Consider the following 21,183-nt stretch of genomic DNA (forward strand, 5'->3'; position numbering starts at 1 on the left):
AATCGGAAAAATCGATTTTTCTTTTTCACCTTTTCTGAAAGACGCAAGTTTCGAAAGAATGCTCTTTTAAAATTCTATGAAGAAATTCGCAAAATTGAGGGAGATATAGTATTTTCCGTGAAGCGATGTCAAGCGCGCGACTGACAAGGGAAGATCCCGAACCCGAAAATTCAAAAAATTCTGAAACTTTGTGAATATGTACGGGATTTCCTCCCGGTTACAACGCAATTTTTGTTTGCTGCCCAAATTCACTCGAAGGGGGTGAAATCAACCACCGAAAAATCGGCTATTTTCAGATTTTGTGTTATAACTCGCAAAATGTAAGAGATAAAAAAAAAGTTTCAAGACAAAAGTTAGTTCTTTTAATTAGATCTATCATTTCGTAAAAAAAAAATATTTTTCACTTCACGAGTTATAACAAAAAATCGGAAAATAACCGGATTTTCAGGGGTCAATTACACCCCCTGGGAGTGAATTTGGGCAGCAAACAAAAATTGCGTTGTAATCAGGAGGAAATCCCCTACATATTCACAAAGTTTCAGAATTTTTTGAATTTTCGGGTTCGGGATCTTCCCTTGTGAGCCGCTCGGAACTTTGAACGCGTTTTCCTCAGAATGACATTTTTCAACCGCGTTGACAGTCTACAGAGAAAACTATACGTCCAATTGACACGAGCAAGGGCATTTATTGTACGAAAAACTCGTCGCTATTACGCGACGATCAGTTTTTTTTTCAATTAACGACCTGCTTCTATTGTTTTTATCAACATTTCCCCAATTTTGTAACCCCGAAACATGTTTTTTTTCAGTGGTCCACCATTTTGTAATCTTTTGCGATTTTGACTTTTTTTGATCGTCATGTAATAGAGGTGGGATTCTTCTAGTTTCTAAATATTTTTGTCTTCTTGAATTCGGATTAACCATATGGCCTGGGCACTGTCAACGCGACAAGCACGATTTTGCCGCAGCGCAAATTTTGACGAAGAGTATACAGGAAACGAATTTATGAATTTCATTGAATAAAATTTTTTCTTACACTTCGATATGTACATTATTAACTGTACTAAGCAATACATTGATTTACTTCAGTTGTTTGGTTGAAATAAATTCCCGAAAATACCCTTACATTTCGGACCGTTACAGTGGTCTGCCCCCTTAATCATGTTGACAATACCAACCCTCGCAAGATCCCTAGATCCTTCTAACACACCAGCCTCCATCTTGACAACCAAGATGTTCCAAACGACTGCACGCTCCACAATTAATTTATTCGTATCTTGTGTTCACTTTATTAATTATACGCAGAATGTCCTATTTTGTTGGGTCGTTTTGTGTAATTTCGAAAGTAGTGAATTTGAAGAGGAAATCAATGATGGTAATCAGCAAAGGTAATTTGAGGATGCGAAGTCTGAAGTGTTCTTACCTGAACATTGATGTCCTGCTTTTCGGACAGTAGCCTGGCGACGTGACGAACAGACGAAGCCACTTCTGACGTGGCACCTGCCTGGAGGGCCACATCCAGAACTGCAAGGGTATCCTTATCCCTTCGTAGTGCGCACTGAAGCTCCGCCAAACGACTACTAAACTGTTGGACGGCTTGCAGGGCGCACAGTTGTTGATTGCCCCTGAAAAGATACACAAACGCGGTTTAGAGTATACCAGATGAAATTTATGCAACTTGCGGGAAACTTTGTGAGAATGCAAATCAATTGTCCTTGTCATTCTGATTTGGCTTTACATCACAAGTGGTGTGAATAAATAGCAGGGGAAACGAGGTGGCAGGGAAAGGGCCAAGAGACAAGCAATTCTAATTGGACTAATTCGCGCATTCTTCTGCGCCACTGTATCCTTATTAATTTACAGTGCGAGAAAATATCGACCGCACTACTTGCCGCAGCATTTCTCTTCGGAATTCTCGATATTTGTGACACCAATTAAAGTTTTCGTCTCCTGGACTCCTAGTATATAATTTTATGCGCAAAGATAATACAACAGACATCTACGAGACAGTACAAAAACATTGTAACGTGAAATCTGATATTTCATTTGATTGAACGCTAGATTCCCTGTCTACTCAGCAATCGACCACGTCGATAAACATCCGCTGTTCCCGATTCTGTGGAATCGGCGTGAAAGCGGCCAACAGAATCGAATGGGGCAAAATCGCGCGGCGGGTCAACATAATAAAAAGTGGAACGAAGGCAAAGCCTCTCGGCAAACAGTAAGGCGGCAAATTATTAGCGGATCTCCCCGATGGCACACTATCGGGCAAATAAAAACACTTTACCCCGGTTCAATCTGAACACCCTCGGGCTTGCACGCGAACAGATCGAGGGAAAGTGGTCTCGCGAACACTCCACATTGGCGTGCAATGTCGAAAGGTTGCCTTAATTTAGCGGAGAAACGAAAAGAAATAAGTCGCAGCTGACATTACACTGAATAATCAGATATGAATAGACGAAGGATCATAAGGAACGGCAGTGAATTGCAGTAGTCGACGCGGCAGTGAAATGCGGTAGTACAGTTTTCAGGTGAGCCAAATTGAATTGAAACAGTAGCGAGATGGTTCGTTGAAGGAACGAAGTGTCGAGTGTCATCGGGCGATTTGTACGTTGTACGGAAGAGTCGCGCGCGCTCGTGCAAAGAATAGGAATTTCTGGGGAGCAGGGTCGACCTTTGCAAAACCCCAGTGGGTCAGTGGTAAACCCCTTTGCATGGGTCAGACCCCCATCAGACAGGGGAATCAAGCGCTCATACGGCAATTAAAACGCGATTCCGGACTGTTACGCTTGCGACGTGCTGTTTGCTCGGAGCACGTATCAATTTCAAGGTCCGTGATTGCTTATCCGCCTGAGATACTTTCGTGGGGTTCGCAGATGCGCATCTAGCTGATGAAAGAATTTAGCCACCAAGGAAGATTAGTGAACAAAAATTCTACCAGATATTAACGAACTTTATTATCATCTTGAAACTTGCTATCATCTCAGCAGTCATTTAAATTACTACTGTTCTTTACTCACATCGTACGAAGATGTGTTCACGAGGGAAGAAATAGTTTAGGAAGCATGGTTAAGGAAATATCTGTGTAATACTCGATTCTCAGAATTCCCGTCACTTATGTCGTTACCGACGACAAACTTTCACGTCGTAATGTACCCCGAACGAACAACGTCCAAATAGGCGTTCCTTTGGTGTGCCGGACACTTTAGAAATATCCGAGATTAAACTGGCGATCCCAGCTAAAACTAGTAATCCCGTGACACGGGTCAAAATCCCAAAGATCTGAGCCCCCGCTGCCGGTACCTATGCTGTGTCCACGGATCCTGGTGTGTTTACTCTGGAGGCTTCATTGCCTCTCATAATATTTGCCCAACGTCACGCGCCGGCTAGCGAACGGTCAGTCAATGATCCTAAACCAGCTATCCCACCGCCCCACGGAACGGTGGGGAAAGGAACACACGGAAGACGTCGAAGAATTGCAAATGTCGTTAGCCCCTAATCGTACCTAAAAGTTCCTACTCCAATACATACACCTATTCCCTGGCAACCTAGTGCAATCTTCTAGACAAAGCTCTGCTTACTTTTGAATATCAGTCGAAGGATGCTCGTCTTCACACCACTCGTTTTCTCAATAGTAATTAAGATTAAAAGATCCACGTTAGCTTGAATAATTACACGTTGAGTAGTACTCACTTTTGGAAGGTCTCGTCCCAGACGCGGTACAAGTCCGCCACGCCGTCCTTCAAAGCCGTGTAGATGAACGACGCGGAGCTACCGAGATCGGTGATCAGTCTGTGCGTAGAGACGTTCAGCGCCAGCATCGCCGCCTTGCGATCCCTCAACGCAGCCAGTTCGGCCTGGAACATTAAATATACATTTTTAGTGGCCGCCTTCTGCGGCTAACTCAAACGAATTGTCCCGCTCTTGCGGAGGGCCCGCGTTTGGGGTGCGAGTGATGTATAAACTGGTCACAGAGGTAGACCAAAGGAAGTGCACTGTATATCTCTTGCAGTGGGAATAAAGCAACTCGACCTGCTAGGAGAATAATGGCCTTAAGATATTGCCGAAGGTACGGAAGCTTATTTTGCCAGCAGTAAAGGATTTTCCCTCTTTGATACTTATACTCGTTTAATATTTTCTGAAGAACTTCGAAAGCTTGAAGCTCGCTTTGCGCAAAAATTTCCCCGCAGAAGCGATCCACTGGCATATGATGCGTTTTAAATATCGAGCCACATGTACTGCTTCTTCAAGAAGATGGATTTTAGATTCTAATATAAAAACTTATTCCGAGGTGTACATGATGAAATAATGGGGTAAGATTCACCCTCCATACGAGGTGAGGTCGACCTATCCACAGTCCAAGAGTTAAAGGAGCATCTTCCAAAACCTCGCGCCACTAGAAACGTTAATTAATCAATCCAATGTGTCACAGCATGAAAAAAGCATTGAACTCTCCAGCCTGCACGTTGGAGGCCAACCAAAGAACAACCCTAAGCCTTCGGTAGGCATATGACCTACCGCGACGTCCAGGTTTCTTTGGCCTAGACGGAACGGCATAAGGAGCGAAAATAAGCGCGCGTTTATCAGGAAAAGCATAACTGAACTATAAGGGTTGTAAGAGCGCACGGTAGACGATGGAGTAACCACGTCACGTTGTCACGTCCCCGTCGTCCTGCTACAGGAGAGGCGACCGACGAGAGCCGCATAAATAAACCCGGGTTTACGACGGCGACGCGGGGCGTAAGAGAACGAAAACGAGAGCCTCCCCGGTGTTGTTCCTCTTTCTCTTGCAGCGCGTCTTCCGTGCCCCCTGCGCATCATTTCTCTCGCTCGTCGCGTGACGAGGAGAGTTCGAGAGAGCTCGTAAAGCTCGTCCTTGCGGTCATCGCGAGAACGTCTCCGACGTCTTACGTCCTCCGCCACGACTCTCCTTCCGTGCTCCCGGAGTAATTCCTCCCCCGCGCCGCAGTGGAAACTACGGAATTTACTACTGTTTCCTTCTTGCATTTATATTGTACACCGATCTCTGTCGAATGGTTGATCGTTCAAGGCGAATTTCCAGCGGAGGTGGTCCCCTGCTTTCTTTCTAAATTGAATGTTTCGGGATTGCGATTAAGAAAAGAATGTTTTACAAGCTTTTAGGATGCCGCGTGGAATGGTCTTTTAAATATTCAGAAAATGTAGGTAGGATTGTTTTGTTTGATGCAAGAAGGGGAATGTTCTTTGCTGCGACGGAGTAGATACAGCGGATATAGGTCAGACGTAATGAGGCCTGGCTGCGGCTGACTAGTTACGGGTGGCACTACTTAGACGCAGTGGCGCGCGAGGGTTTCTCGTGGAATTGTAGTAGGGTAAACCAACCAGCGAATGACCGAATTGTTGAATCTATGGACCTTTGGGATTAATACTTGAATATATTTATGTATAACAACAAAGCAACTGTTGAAATTGCATTTAAATCTAATTTTCTTGAAATTGCTATAAAAATAATTACTTATTCTTATCGTAATTTAAAAAAAAAACAATTATAAAATGCAAAACGTGTAGAAGCCCAGTAAATGACAGCATACTTTTAATAAGAATTGTACTTATTAATATTTGCTTAATACGCGTAACTAAGAATATAGGATATTAATAGTGCAACTACTCTCCATTTATAAACATATAATAATGTTTAAATTTATAATTGACATTTCTTTGCTCAATGGTCATTCACTGGTTGGTTTACCCTATGTATTTAGTGGTGAATGGAAAATGTCAGCAGCAGTTACTCTCATAGAATGTGAGTAAAATACTGCCACTCTGTTCAGTCTCCTCGAAGCCACGGCCCTGTACTTTAAAAATAAATTTTAAAACCAAAAAGTAATGTTTCGCTTTGTACAAATTTTGCATTAAATAAATAAATTCACCAATTATATTTAATACCTATTTTTTCATTTACACAAGTTTTGTATAAATTAGACAGGAATAATCATTTAGTTAAAGTTTTCTTGTGTTTTTCATAAAAATTATCAACATTATTCCTAAAATATAATTTTTGCAATATTTTTCAATTTCTGGAGAATTCTCAAGAAATATGATCTCATTTCTGGTTTCTCGAGAAACAAAAAATATCGAGAAATCAGGAACACTACATAAAACGTACTTTTCGGCAATATAGACTTTTTTTAAATCTAATGATTCCTTTCAGAGACACGAGGAGCATGTTCTTGTGGAACAGACTGTATCTCTACACATTGCCTTTATATTAAATTCGTGTGTGTGAATTCTATACCTTGAGAACCCTTTTCTACAGAATAAAAGAATCTACGATTTTCTACCTGAAAGAATTGAAAATTAAGTTCCCGAAGCTTACATAACCTACAGACCTACTCCAACCAGAAAATCACACCTGATAAAGTAGCTACTCGTTCCAGCCTGCCGTGCGCCATAGACAGAGAAACTATCCGAACCCTCAGAACCCCACTGTCAACCCCTGTATCCTCCACTCGCGTGACACGCCAAGTCTGAAGGCAGCCACGAATCGATAGTCTTCGTGGGAGCCAATAATTTATGGAAATCCGAGCACGAGTAAACGACGGATACAGGCGTGATTCCGGGCACGGTATCAAAGAGGTCAGACGCGTGAAAAGCGGTCGTCCGAGCCGGTGTGTGCGTAAAATTCGAAAGACTGAGAGAGAGAGATGGAAGGAGCAAGGCAAAGGGAGAAAGAACGACGTTGGTTTGCGCCGCTGTCCGACAGCGGTCGCAACGAAAAGTGGTTGGCATTGATATTCCGGGCACACTGCAAAGGCAGAAGCAGCCGCTCCGTGCCCGTTCCCCTCTTCCGTAACCACCCACCACATCGCCTCCTTCCCTTTGGGGGCCCCTGGTCCAGGCTACGCTCTGGAGCAACCCTACATCACCCTCTCTCTTTCCAGCCCACCCCTTTTACGGGCTTTCCCTCCTCTTCCTATCCCCCGCCCGCAGAGACACGCACATTCCGATCTAATTCAATTTCCAATCAACAGCCAATCAATTGATTCGAATTCGGTGTACAGAGCGGTCGGCGAGCGTTCGGCCGCTGCATGCCTATGAGGCCACGAGCCGCCGCTACCTCTCTTCTCCTCTTAGACGGAACAATTGGTACCACCGATAACTGCGATACAGGGTGCTTTCAGATGGTTACTGGAATAATGGCCAATATTTAATTAATCCACAGTACCCTAAATCTACATCTCTACGCCTTCGAATCGTTTTCTACAAAATGAAAACGTACCAACCCTATGAAACAACGAAAAAATCACGCTCCATCTTCCATCCACTCGCAGTAACCTTTATCGCCCTTCGCACGTACAAGGGCGCGAGCTACTCGAAGACAAAAAAGAACGCGAAGGTTGGCGCGCAGACAGCAGCCCTTTCCGAAGTAGGGAATTAGGTTTTTGCGCGGCCGCGAATCTGGCCGTGCAACGCGGATCCGCCCCGCTAGTATTTTAATTGGCGGGCTTTTTAAAGGTCGCCGCGGGGAGGCAAGAAAAACAGGGTAATGCCCGAACGATCGCGCCGAATAAAGGCACGCGCTGCCACTCGAAATAGCTGGCTGGCCGCGTTGCTGTCCGTATCGACGAGTTGGCTAACGAGCTTCCGAGCCCGAAAGCCTTTCGCGATTAACCTCGCCCCGTGTTACAGCCCCGTGATCTGCTTCCTGGCCGACGTCGTCGAATCTGTGTACGTGGCTCGTTTGCAGGCCTTAAGCTGCCTGCAAGTTCGTTACCCGTGGACGCGCGCGGAATCCATGTACGGGGACTCGATAATCGTGTCGCGCCGAGATGCCACCGATAAGGGACTTTTCACCGACTGGGTAGAGCTTTTATCGATACTTTCGTCGGTTCGACGTGCTATCCGGCGACGCTTCTTTTTTGGGGCAGTTGATCGGGGTATCGAGCTTGCCATTGGGGGAGAGGGTTGACGTGGGTGGCTGACGCCTTTTCGGAATTTAGAACAGTGGAAGATAAATATCACGAGAGTGGGAATTTGATAAGAAACAGTGCGATTGAATTGCTGAATGAGGGTTTAGGAAATGTCTATGGATAGTTGAAAGATGCAAGTGTGTTCGCTTGTGTGACTACTTGAGGAGAAAGAATGCTTAACGAGAGGAATTATTTCTTTAATCTTTACATAAAGTTCTCACGAAGAAAAATAGTTATATATATATATTCGAAGGGTAAGGGGGAAAAGGAGGACTGTCCATTTTTCGTGATTTGGCGATTCGTAGTACTAGCTTTACTGCTCGGCTTCGCCCGAAATTTAGGTTCTGATTTTATAAAAAAATATTTTATTTATTTATTTTATTTTTGTGAAAACAGTCACGTTCATCTGGATTAATTAGGCATAATGAGCTGAGGCTCATTTCGTGGTCCTAGAGTTTATCGTTCAAAAGTTTTTAGGCGACAGACAAACATAAAAACACTTTCTGCTTCATATATTAAGATGTTTTGTTGGTGGCAACTGGGACTACGGAACTGTCGAATCACAGAGGGTTGTAAAGTTCAAATACCCCCGTCAGATAACGTTGAATATTTGGTATAGGTGTTAGTTAAAAACAGGAAATATTCACTCTGCACTAGACCAAAATTCAGAATGTCCCCATTCTTTGCCTGAGCATAAGCTTCAAGCTTCTGTCGTCCAGGTAAAACAAGATATTATTTGCGAAGGAAATTACATAAGAAAATTAAATTCATTGCTTCTTCACTGGTGGACTAAACTATTATAACATAATTTTCTCAATAAAGCTGTTTCGTGACATTCTCTGTTTCTCCCCTTACCCTTCATTTATGAAATACACTGCACCCTTCGCGTACCCTGTACCTTACACAAGCTTCAACTACTCCACAGCGCCAAAGTAACTTTCAACGCTCTGCATTGCACATTTAAGATCGTGCACAAGCAAAGCACGAAAGTGTCTGATCGCCACATCTACTAGAGCACAGAAACCCCATCGAACGAATCGAAGAACAACGGAAACATAATACAGCACCAGTGACCCCTCTGAAATAACAAGTCATCCACTTTACGTGCACAAAGAAGTGCACGCCAATCACAGATCGCAGGTCCTCGTCGGGCGACGGTAGTTTTCTCACGGATCGGCGCGCAGACAGGCATGTCCAGAGGCGGGGCACGCACCGCTAAGCGCGAACGATCGCTAATGAGCGGAATATCGAAACGCGCGAGACGCCGCGTTTCGTCTGGAATTACGCAATAACGTAATCAGCGGGGGCCGTGGATGCGCCTAATCGAGTCGTGGCATGCGCCAGCCGTCGCACCGCGGCCGTCCGCAATAGTGTGTACCGGGCTCGATTGAAGCCTGTTTACGAATGCATAATACACACGCGGGACATTCCATTCTGATTCGCGCGCGCACGCCGCGCTCCGCCACTCGCTCATTCCGTCGCGCTTTTCGTCGTATGTCGCGCATTTCAAATGCACACCGGCCGCCCCCCGGCGCCCTGCAACCCGCCGACGATCGTCCCGCCAGCCGAGCCGATTCGTATTGACGGTGTTCAACGCTGAATCGGTACGTTTCACTGCCACCGTTCGTTTACACGCGATTGAAATGTGGATGAGTATGGGAAACATATTGGTAGGGTAGACCGGGGGGCGGTAGTAACACTTTGACTTTGGAATACGATTACGCGAAAACTATTACTGTTACAACAACGGTTCTTTTCACGAAAATCTTACCTACTTGTCTGAAATTATTCGAGCCACAGCAGTTTCGCTGTATGTTAAGTAATGTTCCGGTTATTAATAAAAAATGAGAAGCGGAGAAAGTGCTACAATCGTCCCTGATCCCGGGTCGGTTGTAACACTGCATCGAGTCGATAGTAGCACAAATTTAACTTTACAAAATTAAAATATTTATTGATTTTAATTGTAAGAATATATGAAAAAAGTAGAATTTATAAGCAATTATGCGGTGTCGCCATTGTGGCAGGAATAGAAAATGTTTTGACTGGTGCATTCTTCGTGTGATCAATCGTTATATTCAGTACATTGCACCCATTTTTTATTTGGTTTGTTTGTGCTGTGCTATAGGATTCCATGCAAACAAGACAATACTATTATTCTTCTCTGTCGTTATTCGGCTCTATTGCGGTAAAACCGACCTCGATTGCCGATGTTACAATCGCCCCCGACCAAGTTTTTGAACTTAAATTACAAATTTTTATTAACGAGACACTTAAAAGTGATAAGTAACGATCAGTATTACTTTAAAACTGGCCAGATTTAATATTAAAAAATAGAGAAAACACGTACTTGCGAAGGGAGTATTTATATTACAATTTTAAATCAGTAAGGAAAAGTTACTTTAGGGTATCGAAAAGTTGTTTCCTTCACTATGCATGTCTATTGTGTATCTATACTGCTAGGATATGGATGCGTGTATTCGAAATGTCGTTCTTCATCATATATCCAAAATCTGTGTTAATATCTATCGTATGTTTTGAGATATTCAACGCGTTACAATCGCCACCGATCTACCCTTATACATACACGATGTGTATGGGGGCATGGAATTGTGAGTTTTGAGAGACTGAAGACTGGGGATCACGGTTGTCTATGTATTTTACAATGTTAAATTATTAATCGACGTAAATTTGTACTATATGCACAAATGCAGTATGGCTGTACGGTCTAACTACCCCTAAATTAAATTTCAATTCCCTGAACTCCCGCTCTAATCCCACATAAAACACCTGTGATCCACCTAAAAAAAGGGATACTTTATACCCCCTTCTCGGCGCGCTCGATTCATAAAACGCGTACTTTCGACCCCCCCTGCATTCGACGCGGCAACAGAAACCTAATCCCCGACACGCGTGATTTCGCCCTCCGCCCGGATCGTCCGAGCGAAAGATCAACCCTTGCTCCCTGAAAGCTTCCAGCGTACCTCCGACCTTGGTGCACTCCCTCGCGCGAGTACGTGCGGCATATCGCGGGGGTGGCCGCGAGGACGGAACTCGCGCAGAACTTGAGGGAACTTTTTCGACCTCAGGCCGGCACCTCTCGGCCGAGCCGATACCAGCGGCCGGTAGGCGGCAAGCGGAGGCATGTAAAACAAGAAGACGAGCCTCGTACGGGATGGGTTTCGGTGGCTAGACCGCCTCGCGCGGCTCCTGCATAATGCAGCACAGCGACGAGTTCACCCGGCAAATGTTGGACGCTAATACATCTTGATGATAGATAGGGAGCATGTGTTTGGTCTTCGCAATGAGGCCGAGAGGGATGCCGGGGATATCTGGTAGGGAGGAAGAGGGTCAGAGGAGCGAGAAGGAGGGCGCGATGGTACGTGATCGAGCGAGAGGGAAAGAGACGAGCGAATGAGAAAAAGACGGCACGGGGTGTGGAAGAGTGAAAGGGGCGGGGGAGGGAGCCTGTAGGTGAGAATGAGAGGGAGAGAGCCTCCGCGCGGTGGAGGGAATCGAAGAGAATGATCGGGGGAGGAAGAGAGAAGCAAGGGAGGCGCCGGTGGAGCAAGGGAGAAGGTCAGAGGAAGAGGGAGGGAAACAGGAAGGAGGAGGAGACGGGGGTGTTCCAGAGGTTTCCAGAGAGAGGGGTCGAGGGGGCTGCAGGCTGGGGGATGACTCTCGGGGGGTGGAACTCAGAGGGTTGGCTAGGTTCGCCCGCGAGTTGCGATGCGGAGCACGTCGCCGTCAGACGAGCGTACGTGCGACACGACTACGCTTTTACGCCACTCTCTGCCTCTATCCTTGCCTCCTGACTCGTCCCTCCCTCGCTTTATACTCCTCGTCCTCCGCTCCAAGCTTCGTCTTTCCCTGCGCCAGCCTTGCTCTTTTTCTTACTCCTATTTCGCCTACTTTCATCTCGCCTTCCCCCCTTGCTACATCTTCCAAACAGTACTCGGACTTTCACCGACTCGCTCGCTTTTCTGGACACTCGGGGCATGGCTCTGGGTGGTCTTAACCCTTGTGTGGCGGATGCGAGTCGGTTGCAGACACGGGGTTCATTTTGACCCGTGAATTTACTTAGCGTTTTATAATAAATTGCCATCGGAGTATGATATAGGATCTCTAGTTTTTTTTTTAGAAGCGATAACTAGAAGTAATAGGTAACATATGTAGTTTGGAATGTAAGGTGGGTACAAATTGACCCTGTATCTGCCAGGTGGGGGTTATTAGTGGCGGACATTGGCGGATGTGAGGAGGTAAGGTGAGAAACGAATGTGTTGCAGTGGGTTGGAACTAACGGGAGCTGATTAGGGTGTTGAAGATTTGGAAACTGGACGACTTCTGAGGGTGTTCTGTGTTTCAGGGGTAGCGATGATTATTGTGCAGGTTTTGGGGTGTTTTGCTCTTGGCACAGACGTTTGTCAAAACTCCCTACTTTTCAAGAAGAGTGTCTGGAATTTATAGGTAACTAGCTTTGCTACTCGACTTCGCCCGAAATTTAGAATCTGATTTTATAAAAAAAAAGAAAATTTTTTATTTATTGTTGCATGTTTCACAGGATGATTAAATTCCTTTCATTTCCCACTTGATTGTCTGTCACCAAAATGCAAACTTAATGCTCACACAAATTATCAATAATGTAAAATACTTCCTGCTATCGATCAAGATACCTTGCAACCTTAAACACTGATTAGAAAAAACCGACTCTTTTGGAATGTTTTACAATTCCCGGTGCAACTAGTGATCCTCTAGGGAGTGATCGGTATAACCGCAGCCATTTTGGAGCAAAACCGGAAATAACATAACCTAAACCATATCTATGTCTTTCTATCAGTATTTCTCTCCCTTTCTGCCAGTATTTCTGTCTCTCTCTATCAGTATTTCTGTCTCTTTCTTTTTTACAGTTTCTTTCTCTGTCTACTTCCGCTTTTGCTTCAAATCGCGGCAACCAATCAGCGACGGTACACGTTGTTCCGATCACTTCCTACGGGATGACTAGGTGCAACGATAACTCATCGCCATCTACACTGAAGAGAATGAAGAGGAAGGTTCGCGACCACAGTCGGTAAAGCGTTTCGCTGCCAGTGTTCCCTATCGACGAAAGAGAACTGGCTGTGCGCATTATTGACCCAGGAAGTGTGTTATCGACTGTTACTTCACTAGGGGAAAATCTAGGGGAATGTATGCCCGAAAAGAGTCGCGCGATTCAAGGGTGCAATTAAAGGTATTTTGAAAAACACGAAAGAAAAGTCTTACGTATAATCAAACTACTATCAAAAGGTGCTAAAAAATATTAAGTTACCTACTATTGCTATAAAAAGGCAGTACGTTCCACAACCTCATACCAAACTCCAGCACAAAATATTATTTGTCTTCTACGAGAAATGATTTTTCAAAAATTAATGCAGTGTTCACTTTAAAATGAAAGAATTCGAGTCAAACTTGCACATCGTGACTAAGAATTTACATTAAACTGGGGAAAAGACTTTCTCACCAATTTTTCATTTACGCGCGTGAGAAACAAATTCGCGCAACGAAAGATGTTGTTAAAAGGAGCTTTTAAAACTAACGATACATATTGCCAATGGAAAATGATTAAAAGGTTGTGGCACTCAGCCTACTTTAAATGCAACCATAGAAATATGAAATTCTTACCGTAATTCGGTTGATCCGCTCGTCCAACACGTGGGGCTGCTCCAAAACGATATCGTACGTAAACAGTCTGTCGTGTGCTGCTTTGAATTCTGTACGTAGGGCCGTTAACTCGCGATGCAGCGCATTGGCCATTTGTGTCTCGTCCACTCTGGTCGTCAGGGACTCCCACTTTTCTAACACACCTGCAACACAAGAATTTACACCGTTAATTGTATCAATAAACTGAAACACGAGATATACTTAAAAGCTACGAATTCTAATTCGATCCACTAACACTGTAAACAAAAGACGCAGACGTTCGTTATTAAAAATAAAAAAAAATTTTAAAAATTAAAACCAACTTCAAAAAAATAAAAATTCGCTAAAAAGTAAAAAATAATTTTGTTCCTTATTTAATCTACGACACTCAATATTTTTATGTCGGCGCTTCATCATTTGCACTGTGTAAATATGGCGCCGACTTAAAAGAAATTGAGAGTCGTAGATTAAATAAGGAACAAAATTATTTTTTACTTTTTAGCGCATTTTTATTTTTTTGAAGTCAGTTTTATTTTTTTTTTAATATTTTTATTTTGTACTTTTTAGTTATTTAAGTTAAGCACCTACATTTGTTTAAATAATATAATATATAATATATATTATAATATAAATATAACATGATATACAATATATATTATAATATAATAAATATAATATAATATTACAACGTAGAAGGGAGACGATTCCGAGCGATCGATTTCGCTCCTTTCTTGCCGATGGCAAGAGCAAGATGGAACGAGAGCGAATCAGAGGGACTGAAAGCGAACGGTACGAGAAAGACGACGCGTTGATATTTTGTCTCGCTCTGTTTTTCGGTCGCCCGATACTCCGTCCTATCTCTAATTTTTGGTATAACTTGAAAACTACTGGACCGATTTTGATAATTCTTTCTCCATTACCTAAGTTGATCGAAGCCAAACTAAATGCAATAAGTTTCACCAAAATCGGTTCAGTAGTTACGGAGAAATTCGCGGACAAACATAATACGTATAACATACATACATACAAACACCTCGAACTGAGAACCTCTTTCTTTTTGAAGTCGATTAAAAAAGCTAGTGGACACTTTAAATAAGAAAAAAGTGAAAGTTTACGCTTGAGCTTGCAAATATAAGAGAGCAAATGGGGTTAAAGTATCGAAGGCCGGAAAAGTTTCAATTAGAGACATCCAGTAATCATCTGGTTATACGTTTGTACTTTGTCGAGCAACAAAGTCACTTTGCAGGCGGAAGCGTTCCATGCAATTACACGGAGCCATTTCCTTTTCACCAGTATATCCTGATATTACTCTATTATTTACGTCACTCGTGATGCCAGGTTTCCCCAGACGACCCATCATTATGTCAGCGAGAATAAGTGGTCAGACATTTAAGGTCAAGCGGCTTATATCTGCACGCATATGTACCCTGCATGGCTTCAATGACCCGCTTCTTCTTTGATACTTTCTTCGGACTTTCTTCTTTGAAACTATGTTGCCCTTAAAAACGTAGGTTGCGCGTGTTCTCGTGGTATAATTCCAGAAGATAATTGAGCACCTCGCAGCAAGAGGGCTGCAGCTCCATTTCTGACAGTTTTTCAGTGATGATATGTAAAAAATAAAATGCTGCATCGATTGATGCGCGTTTCATGGAAATCCGATAACAAACGAGCGATTTATTGCAAACTTTGAATACCCATTACTGTTTCGCGCAATACGAATGCTCCAGATTTGAAAAATTTGCCGAAAATAGAAATAGAAACTTATCAGCTCAATAACTACTTATTGTGTGAAAGTATATATCTTTCAATTATTGTTCTCTTTTTAATTAAGTCAAAGTGATAATTTTATACACCATTTTTTGTGATTTACTTGAAGTTGGTGGATATGGAGCTGCACTCCGCTTGTTGCAAGATCCTAACTTCGAATTTGAAGTGATCCCTTCTCACGAAAAATAAATTAACCACCCAAATTGAAAGTGAAATTTAAATAGTGACTCGTATTAATATTAGGACAGTTTTTAAAATCGCATAACTTTTTTAGAATTGGTCCAAACAACTTGAGTTTTTCTGAGAAGCTAGAAGGATTAGTTTGCTAACTGACGCGTTTCGTCGTTTTGAAAAAAAATGTATTTGGTTGGAATAGCGAAAAGAATAGTAAAGGTCGATTTTTAAACTTTTTTTTGTGAACTTATTGCAATCTACAAACGGTTTTTTTTTTAATTTTCATTACAAGCTCACAAAAAAAAGTTTAAAAATCGACCTTTACTATTCCTTTCGCTATTCCAACCAAATACATTTTTTTTCAAAACGACGAAACGCGTCAGTTAGCAAACTAATCCTTCTAGCTCCTCAAAAAAACTCAAGTCGTTTGGACCAATTCTAAAAAAGTTATGCGTTTTTAAAAACTGTCCGAATATTAATACGAGTCACTGTATACGTAAAATCTACGAACTGAAATTTAAATTCTTCTGTAATTTAAACGTGAGTAGCAATTATTAACATGACAAGGAATTATCCCACAATAAGAAGTAGGTGCTTTCTTCCATCGATATGCGCTACTTGTAATCTTGCTCGCTGATACAAGCCAATTTGTCAGGATTAATCAATAACATTCAGAAGAACCGAGTTCCCAATATGTTTTATGAAGTGATTAGTGATACGGTATCGAGCAGATTAATCGCAGAATGCGAACGATAGATGTGGAAGTATTTCAGCTTGTGATGAACGTGGTCCAAGCAAGAAAACTGAAGAAAAGATGATTAACAGGCACGCGTGCTTTCGTAGATAATCGTTTACCAGGAATCCTTCGTTCATTTTCTCCAATGAGAAGGATGGAAATTCGCCAGACCGGATGCAAAAATGTTCTGGCATTTATGCTTTCCCCGAGATACCATTCATTACTATTTTTCTACTATCTACCAACATCCGGAGTGCTCGCGCGTCGAGAACGAGCGTTCTGAGCGATTATAAATTAAACGGTAGTTAATATCGGCAATCACTGCGCACATATACTTTCTTGCTTCATACAATAATTGTCTGAGAGCTCACGGCGCGCTTAGAAGATTGGATTTTCTTCCACTTCTCTTCTGCGAGTTGTAATAAAACGAAAGTCAGATCGAAAAGGTAGATAACGTTTGGAATATTTCGAGAAACTCGGTTACCCGGTTAAAACGGAATAAATGAATATATTCCGCAGAAATTCGTCTGTTTCAACTAGACAGGTTTCCGTGGATGAAATTCATGCAGCGATTTTAGATCGGCTTCGCGCTATCCTTGATTTACAGCTTCACTCAACGATCAAGGATTTTTAAAATATTTTTAAAAAGCAGATACACTGTGGAACTGTATATAGCAAAAATGAAAGGTTAGAGAAATAATTGGTATTAGAGTTGATGAATATACAATCCTCGGTCAGGAGAAAGTGACAAGTATCGTAATTAGCACGTTAAGGTCTGTACAAAAACACAGTGTAAAAAGTAAAAAAGGATTCTATCTACGACACGTGTAACTTCGTAGTGACCCGTGTAGAAGTCGAGGAATATCGAATTGATGTAGAGACATGGCTCGTCGATAAATCACACCGAAATCCGGCTTTCGTTCGATTAAACGCGGGCGCGTGAAAAAATTCGCGAGGTGTCTTTCGAGGAGGATAAATTATTCGGTGAAAGCCGATCGAATTCCCCTTTCTGCGCTGCATGGCAACCGTGACCGAGGCATTCGAGTAATTACCGCCCCGCGAGTAGAAACAAGAAATGAAAGAAAGTGAATAGATGCGGAGAAAGGGCTGCAGGATTTAGGAAGCCGACAGATTAAAAGCTTTCTGCGAGTGTAATTAGTACGTAATGAACGAACACTTAATCGATCTTTTTCACATTCCGCTCACACTGTTTTACTCGTGTCTACCATAAGCCGAGGAAAACAGGATGTTCAACGTTTTGATTTGCCTTCTTTCTGAATATTAAAATGTTTGATGTGTGGTTCGTGGGTCATTAGTGACCCATGATTACAGAGTTGGGCATTATACGAATTAAAAATATATTCGAATGAAAAATTATTCGTCATGCTTGAATGACTTTTATTCGCAAATCTTATTCGAGATCGTTCGAATAAAAATTTATTCGTAGAATGCCCAACTCTGCCATGAGAAATTTTACACGTGTTCCTATATATTTGAATATCGCAGTAGAAATTTTGTATTATCTTCTAAGGACCCACCGAGAGGTTGAAATTTAGTCGTAGCACGGAGCCTGTTAATGCCACTAATGATTAAGAAGCAAAATGGAGCACGCACATACAATAGTGTAGTGACGAAGATAGACCGACGAACACAGAAGGCCTTCGAGTTATTCTTGTTACTATCGTCATGGATGTTAACGAATGAATTAGATGCAACTCTCTTGGATCTTTGCCGATGAATGGTTCATATTCTTCCCTGACGAATAACTCTGTTATTTACACCTAACAATTCCGCTTAAAGCCGAATCCTGTCTTATAATTATAACAGCACGAAGTGTAAGTGTGAATTGAATTTCTAGGCGAACGGGCAAAATCTAGAATCTTTTTCACAGTTTTCGCGGAGAAAAAAGAAAACGCGCCTTTCACTTAGCCATGGGTGGTTTACAAAAACCTGAGCCGTGCAGCGGACTATGGTCGTCGAGTGAAATCTCGAATTCCACAGGTTCGTAAAAAGGTGTCAGTGCTCCGCCGCACTGAAGAAACAAAGGAAACTCGAGGTTTCCGATTCGCATTGATTTTCCTCGATTCTGATCGAAGACAGCTGTATTATCTTTTATAAACCTGTTCAAATCTCCAGGCATCTTCAATTTCTAACAAGAAAAATTAAAAAAATTAAAAAACCCGACTGCTTAAAAAAACATTAGAAAAGATTAATTTTTAATTTAATTTTTTTATTAATTTAATTTTTTTAATTTTTTTTTAAGCAGTCGGGTTTTTTAATTTTTTTAATTTTTATTTAATTTTTTTTTTAAATGTTTTTTTTATTTTTTTTATATCCTATAACATTCGGAACGTCAAGACAATTCTAAAGACACCTCATTTGTCCAAATCGGTGTATCCGTACAGACTCTAGAGCGTAACATGGACATACATATATAGCCTGATAAACACAATACCCTCCTTTGCGTGCCGCAGTCGGTTAAAATACATATTACAATTGCGGAAGTAAAATGGTGAACGATGCATAAGTCCCAAAGGAACAAAAAATCATTCTTTTAACACTGTGAATGCTAGAATAATTTATTTCACTTTTATAAACCTGTCGCAAGATAGATCGGAGATCGTAAGTAGCAACGTCGCTGTGGTTGAAAAGCAAATGCATAATAAAAGCAGCTTGTATTAAAAAAAAAATTTACTACAAATTATTTTATCCTTTTTAGTCTTCGAGAATTTTAATCTTTGTCATCTACACGAAATTCTATGAAAGCTTGTTTTTAAAATAAAAATTTTTACTATAAATTATCTTATGCTATTTGAATAGTGAATACATTGTACTGTCAACAGAACTACGTATGCTTCCAAAATTTCAAGTCGATCGGCTATGTAGAAGAGGGTCAAAATTAGCTTGCAAGATTTCACCCTAACTAACGAACTCACAAGTGAAGCTAAATAAAAGCTTTTAAAATGTTTACTCCTGGCACTTACATCATTCACCGTTTCAACTTCTCAATTTACCCACATAAGTTGAGCCTCCTCCATTCCCTATTTTCCGTCACGCTTTCATTGCTGTTATCAGTCGTATTACCAACCGCAACCTGCCCTCGGCGCAATAAAATCGATATTATCGTTATTGCTAGGTGCTCCTTCCTTTGTAGTACCCCCGTTGCAAGAGTCACGCGATGTCCTCAAAAGAAGAGTAACTTTTGCAAAGCACACGCGATCCTCAATGCCGCCGTGCACCTTGCAACGGATTATTACGGCTACGTGTTCATTAACGAATGTATCAAAGGACAGGAACACGGCTAGAGGCGAGCACAAAAGGAGCGCCGCGGGTTCCAGGGGAATAAAAAGGTCGGCTGATGGAAAGCAATGAATTTCACACTGACCTACAGGAAGCCGCGCAGAATGTGTGGAATAATTGCGAGAGCGGAGCGGCAATATGTATCGTGTGTATTACATGTAATATACGATCTGCGTTATCACGCTCGAACGAGTGCGTTCAGTAGAGCAGAAATTGCTTGCTCTTCCTGCAGTAGCCATCCTTTTGCGTGGCCTGGGGATATCGTTAGGTAAAGTTGCATGGAAACTCGGGACGGAGGTAGTAAAGAGGAGCTTGGACTGCTCGATATGAAATACAACGGCTAATTGCTCTTTACGGGGTAATTTTGTTAGGCGAGGATATGGAAGCGATCGAACTACGAAAAATGCCCTTGCTGTAAATGGTAAGTTGTAAATTGCAAGATCTTTCGGATAAATTACAGTTGGCGACTAATATCGTTTCATAGCGATTATTATCTGAAGCTTCATATTTAGAGCGAACTTATGCTGCAGGAATGTCGTCAGGCATTCTGATTAATGTCATTATTTATAAACAAAGTTGGGTGTACGACCCTCGTGATTATTATCCAGACGATGTCTATTTTCGCTAATTCAATTGTTAAGAGCACTTGCATCGTGGAAGTTCGTGGAGTGTAAAATAGGTGGGCATTAGATGTAGCTGCACAGGCAAACAGTTCACAAAATTGTACTCGTTGTGCATCAAACAGCCCCATTGTACAGATTAATTCCTATTCGAATCTGTATTTAAACAACTTGCATTTAATATTCAACTCTGCTTCCTGCAATAACGACGACTCATCCTAATCGAATTGTTCTAGTAAATGACAAATTTCAGAGCAAGGGTTAAAGACAGTATAGAGAAGATACCGTCACCATTCACAGCTTGCATTAAACCGTCAGGGATCCAGTTCCTGATCGCTTAAGAGTAACTACCGCGGGTTTTTAAACGTGTAAAGGGAAAAGTTAACCAAATTTAAAAGATTTTTTGTTGTTTCAGTAAATCTATGTTTTATCTTTAATTTGGTATTAAAAAAGTGCACACATAATAATTATTTTATAATTTAAATTTGAAAGTTAATAATGCAAAGGGAGTAGTTTTTGATCACCTTCGCACGTTTTACTATGAGCTACCAAATTTTGCGTATAAATTTCAAAATACTTGATAATTATTTAGTAATTTGTTAGAATTAATTTGTACCATAATAAGCTTATTATTTGGTGTATTTTCCGAAACTGATCAGGAATTGGGTTCTGATCAGGTACTGGGTCCTTGACGGAAATTATTCAAAACGCGCGAACATTCAGAGCACCCCTTTGAAACCGAACAGATACAAATTTACCAACAAAACAACCAAAACGTCACAAGCCTAAAACGCGCGAACATTCAGAGCACTCCTTTGAAACCAAACAGATACAAATTTACCATAAAAAAACCAAAACATCGCAAGTCTAAAACGCGCGAACATTCAGAGCACCCCTTTGAAACCGAACAGATACAAATTTACCATAAAAAAACCAAAACATCGCAAGTCCAAAACGCGCGAACA

At 41.9% G+C, this 21,183-nt stretch overlaps 1 protein-coding gene across 4 annotated transcripts in view; it reads right to left on the reverse strand.

The window, feature by feature from the left end:
• The window catches only part of LOC143378583 (klarsicht protein), a 147,221-nt gene that overhangs the window by 19,382 nt on the left and 106,656 nt on the right, over positions 1-21,183 (reverse strand). For all 4 annotated transcript variants that reach the window (XM_076830401.1, XM_076830402.1, XM_076830403.1 and 1 more), the window contains 3 exons: positions 13,604-13,785; positions 3,693-3,856; positions 1,423-1,624 (listed from right to left, as the gene is read on the reverse strand). In XM_076830401.1, the coding sequence (XP_076686516.1) occupies positions 1,423-1,624; positions 3,693-3,856; positions 13,604-13,785 (548 nt within the window). The remainder of the gene's footprint in view (positions 1-1,422; positions 1,625-3,692; positions 3,857-13,603; positions 13,786-21,183) is intronic.

This window comes from Andrena cerasifolii, chromosome 2 (assembly GCF_050908995.1).
Source record: "Andrena cerasifolii isolate SP2316 chromosome 2, iyAndCera1_principal, whole genome shotgun sequence".
In the NCBI taxonomy this organism is placed as follows: Eukaryota; Metazoa; Arthropoda; class Insecta; order Hymenoptera; family Andrenidae; genus Andrena; species Andrena cerasifolii.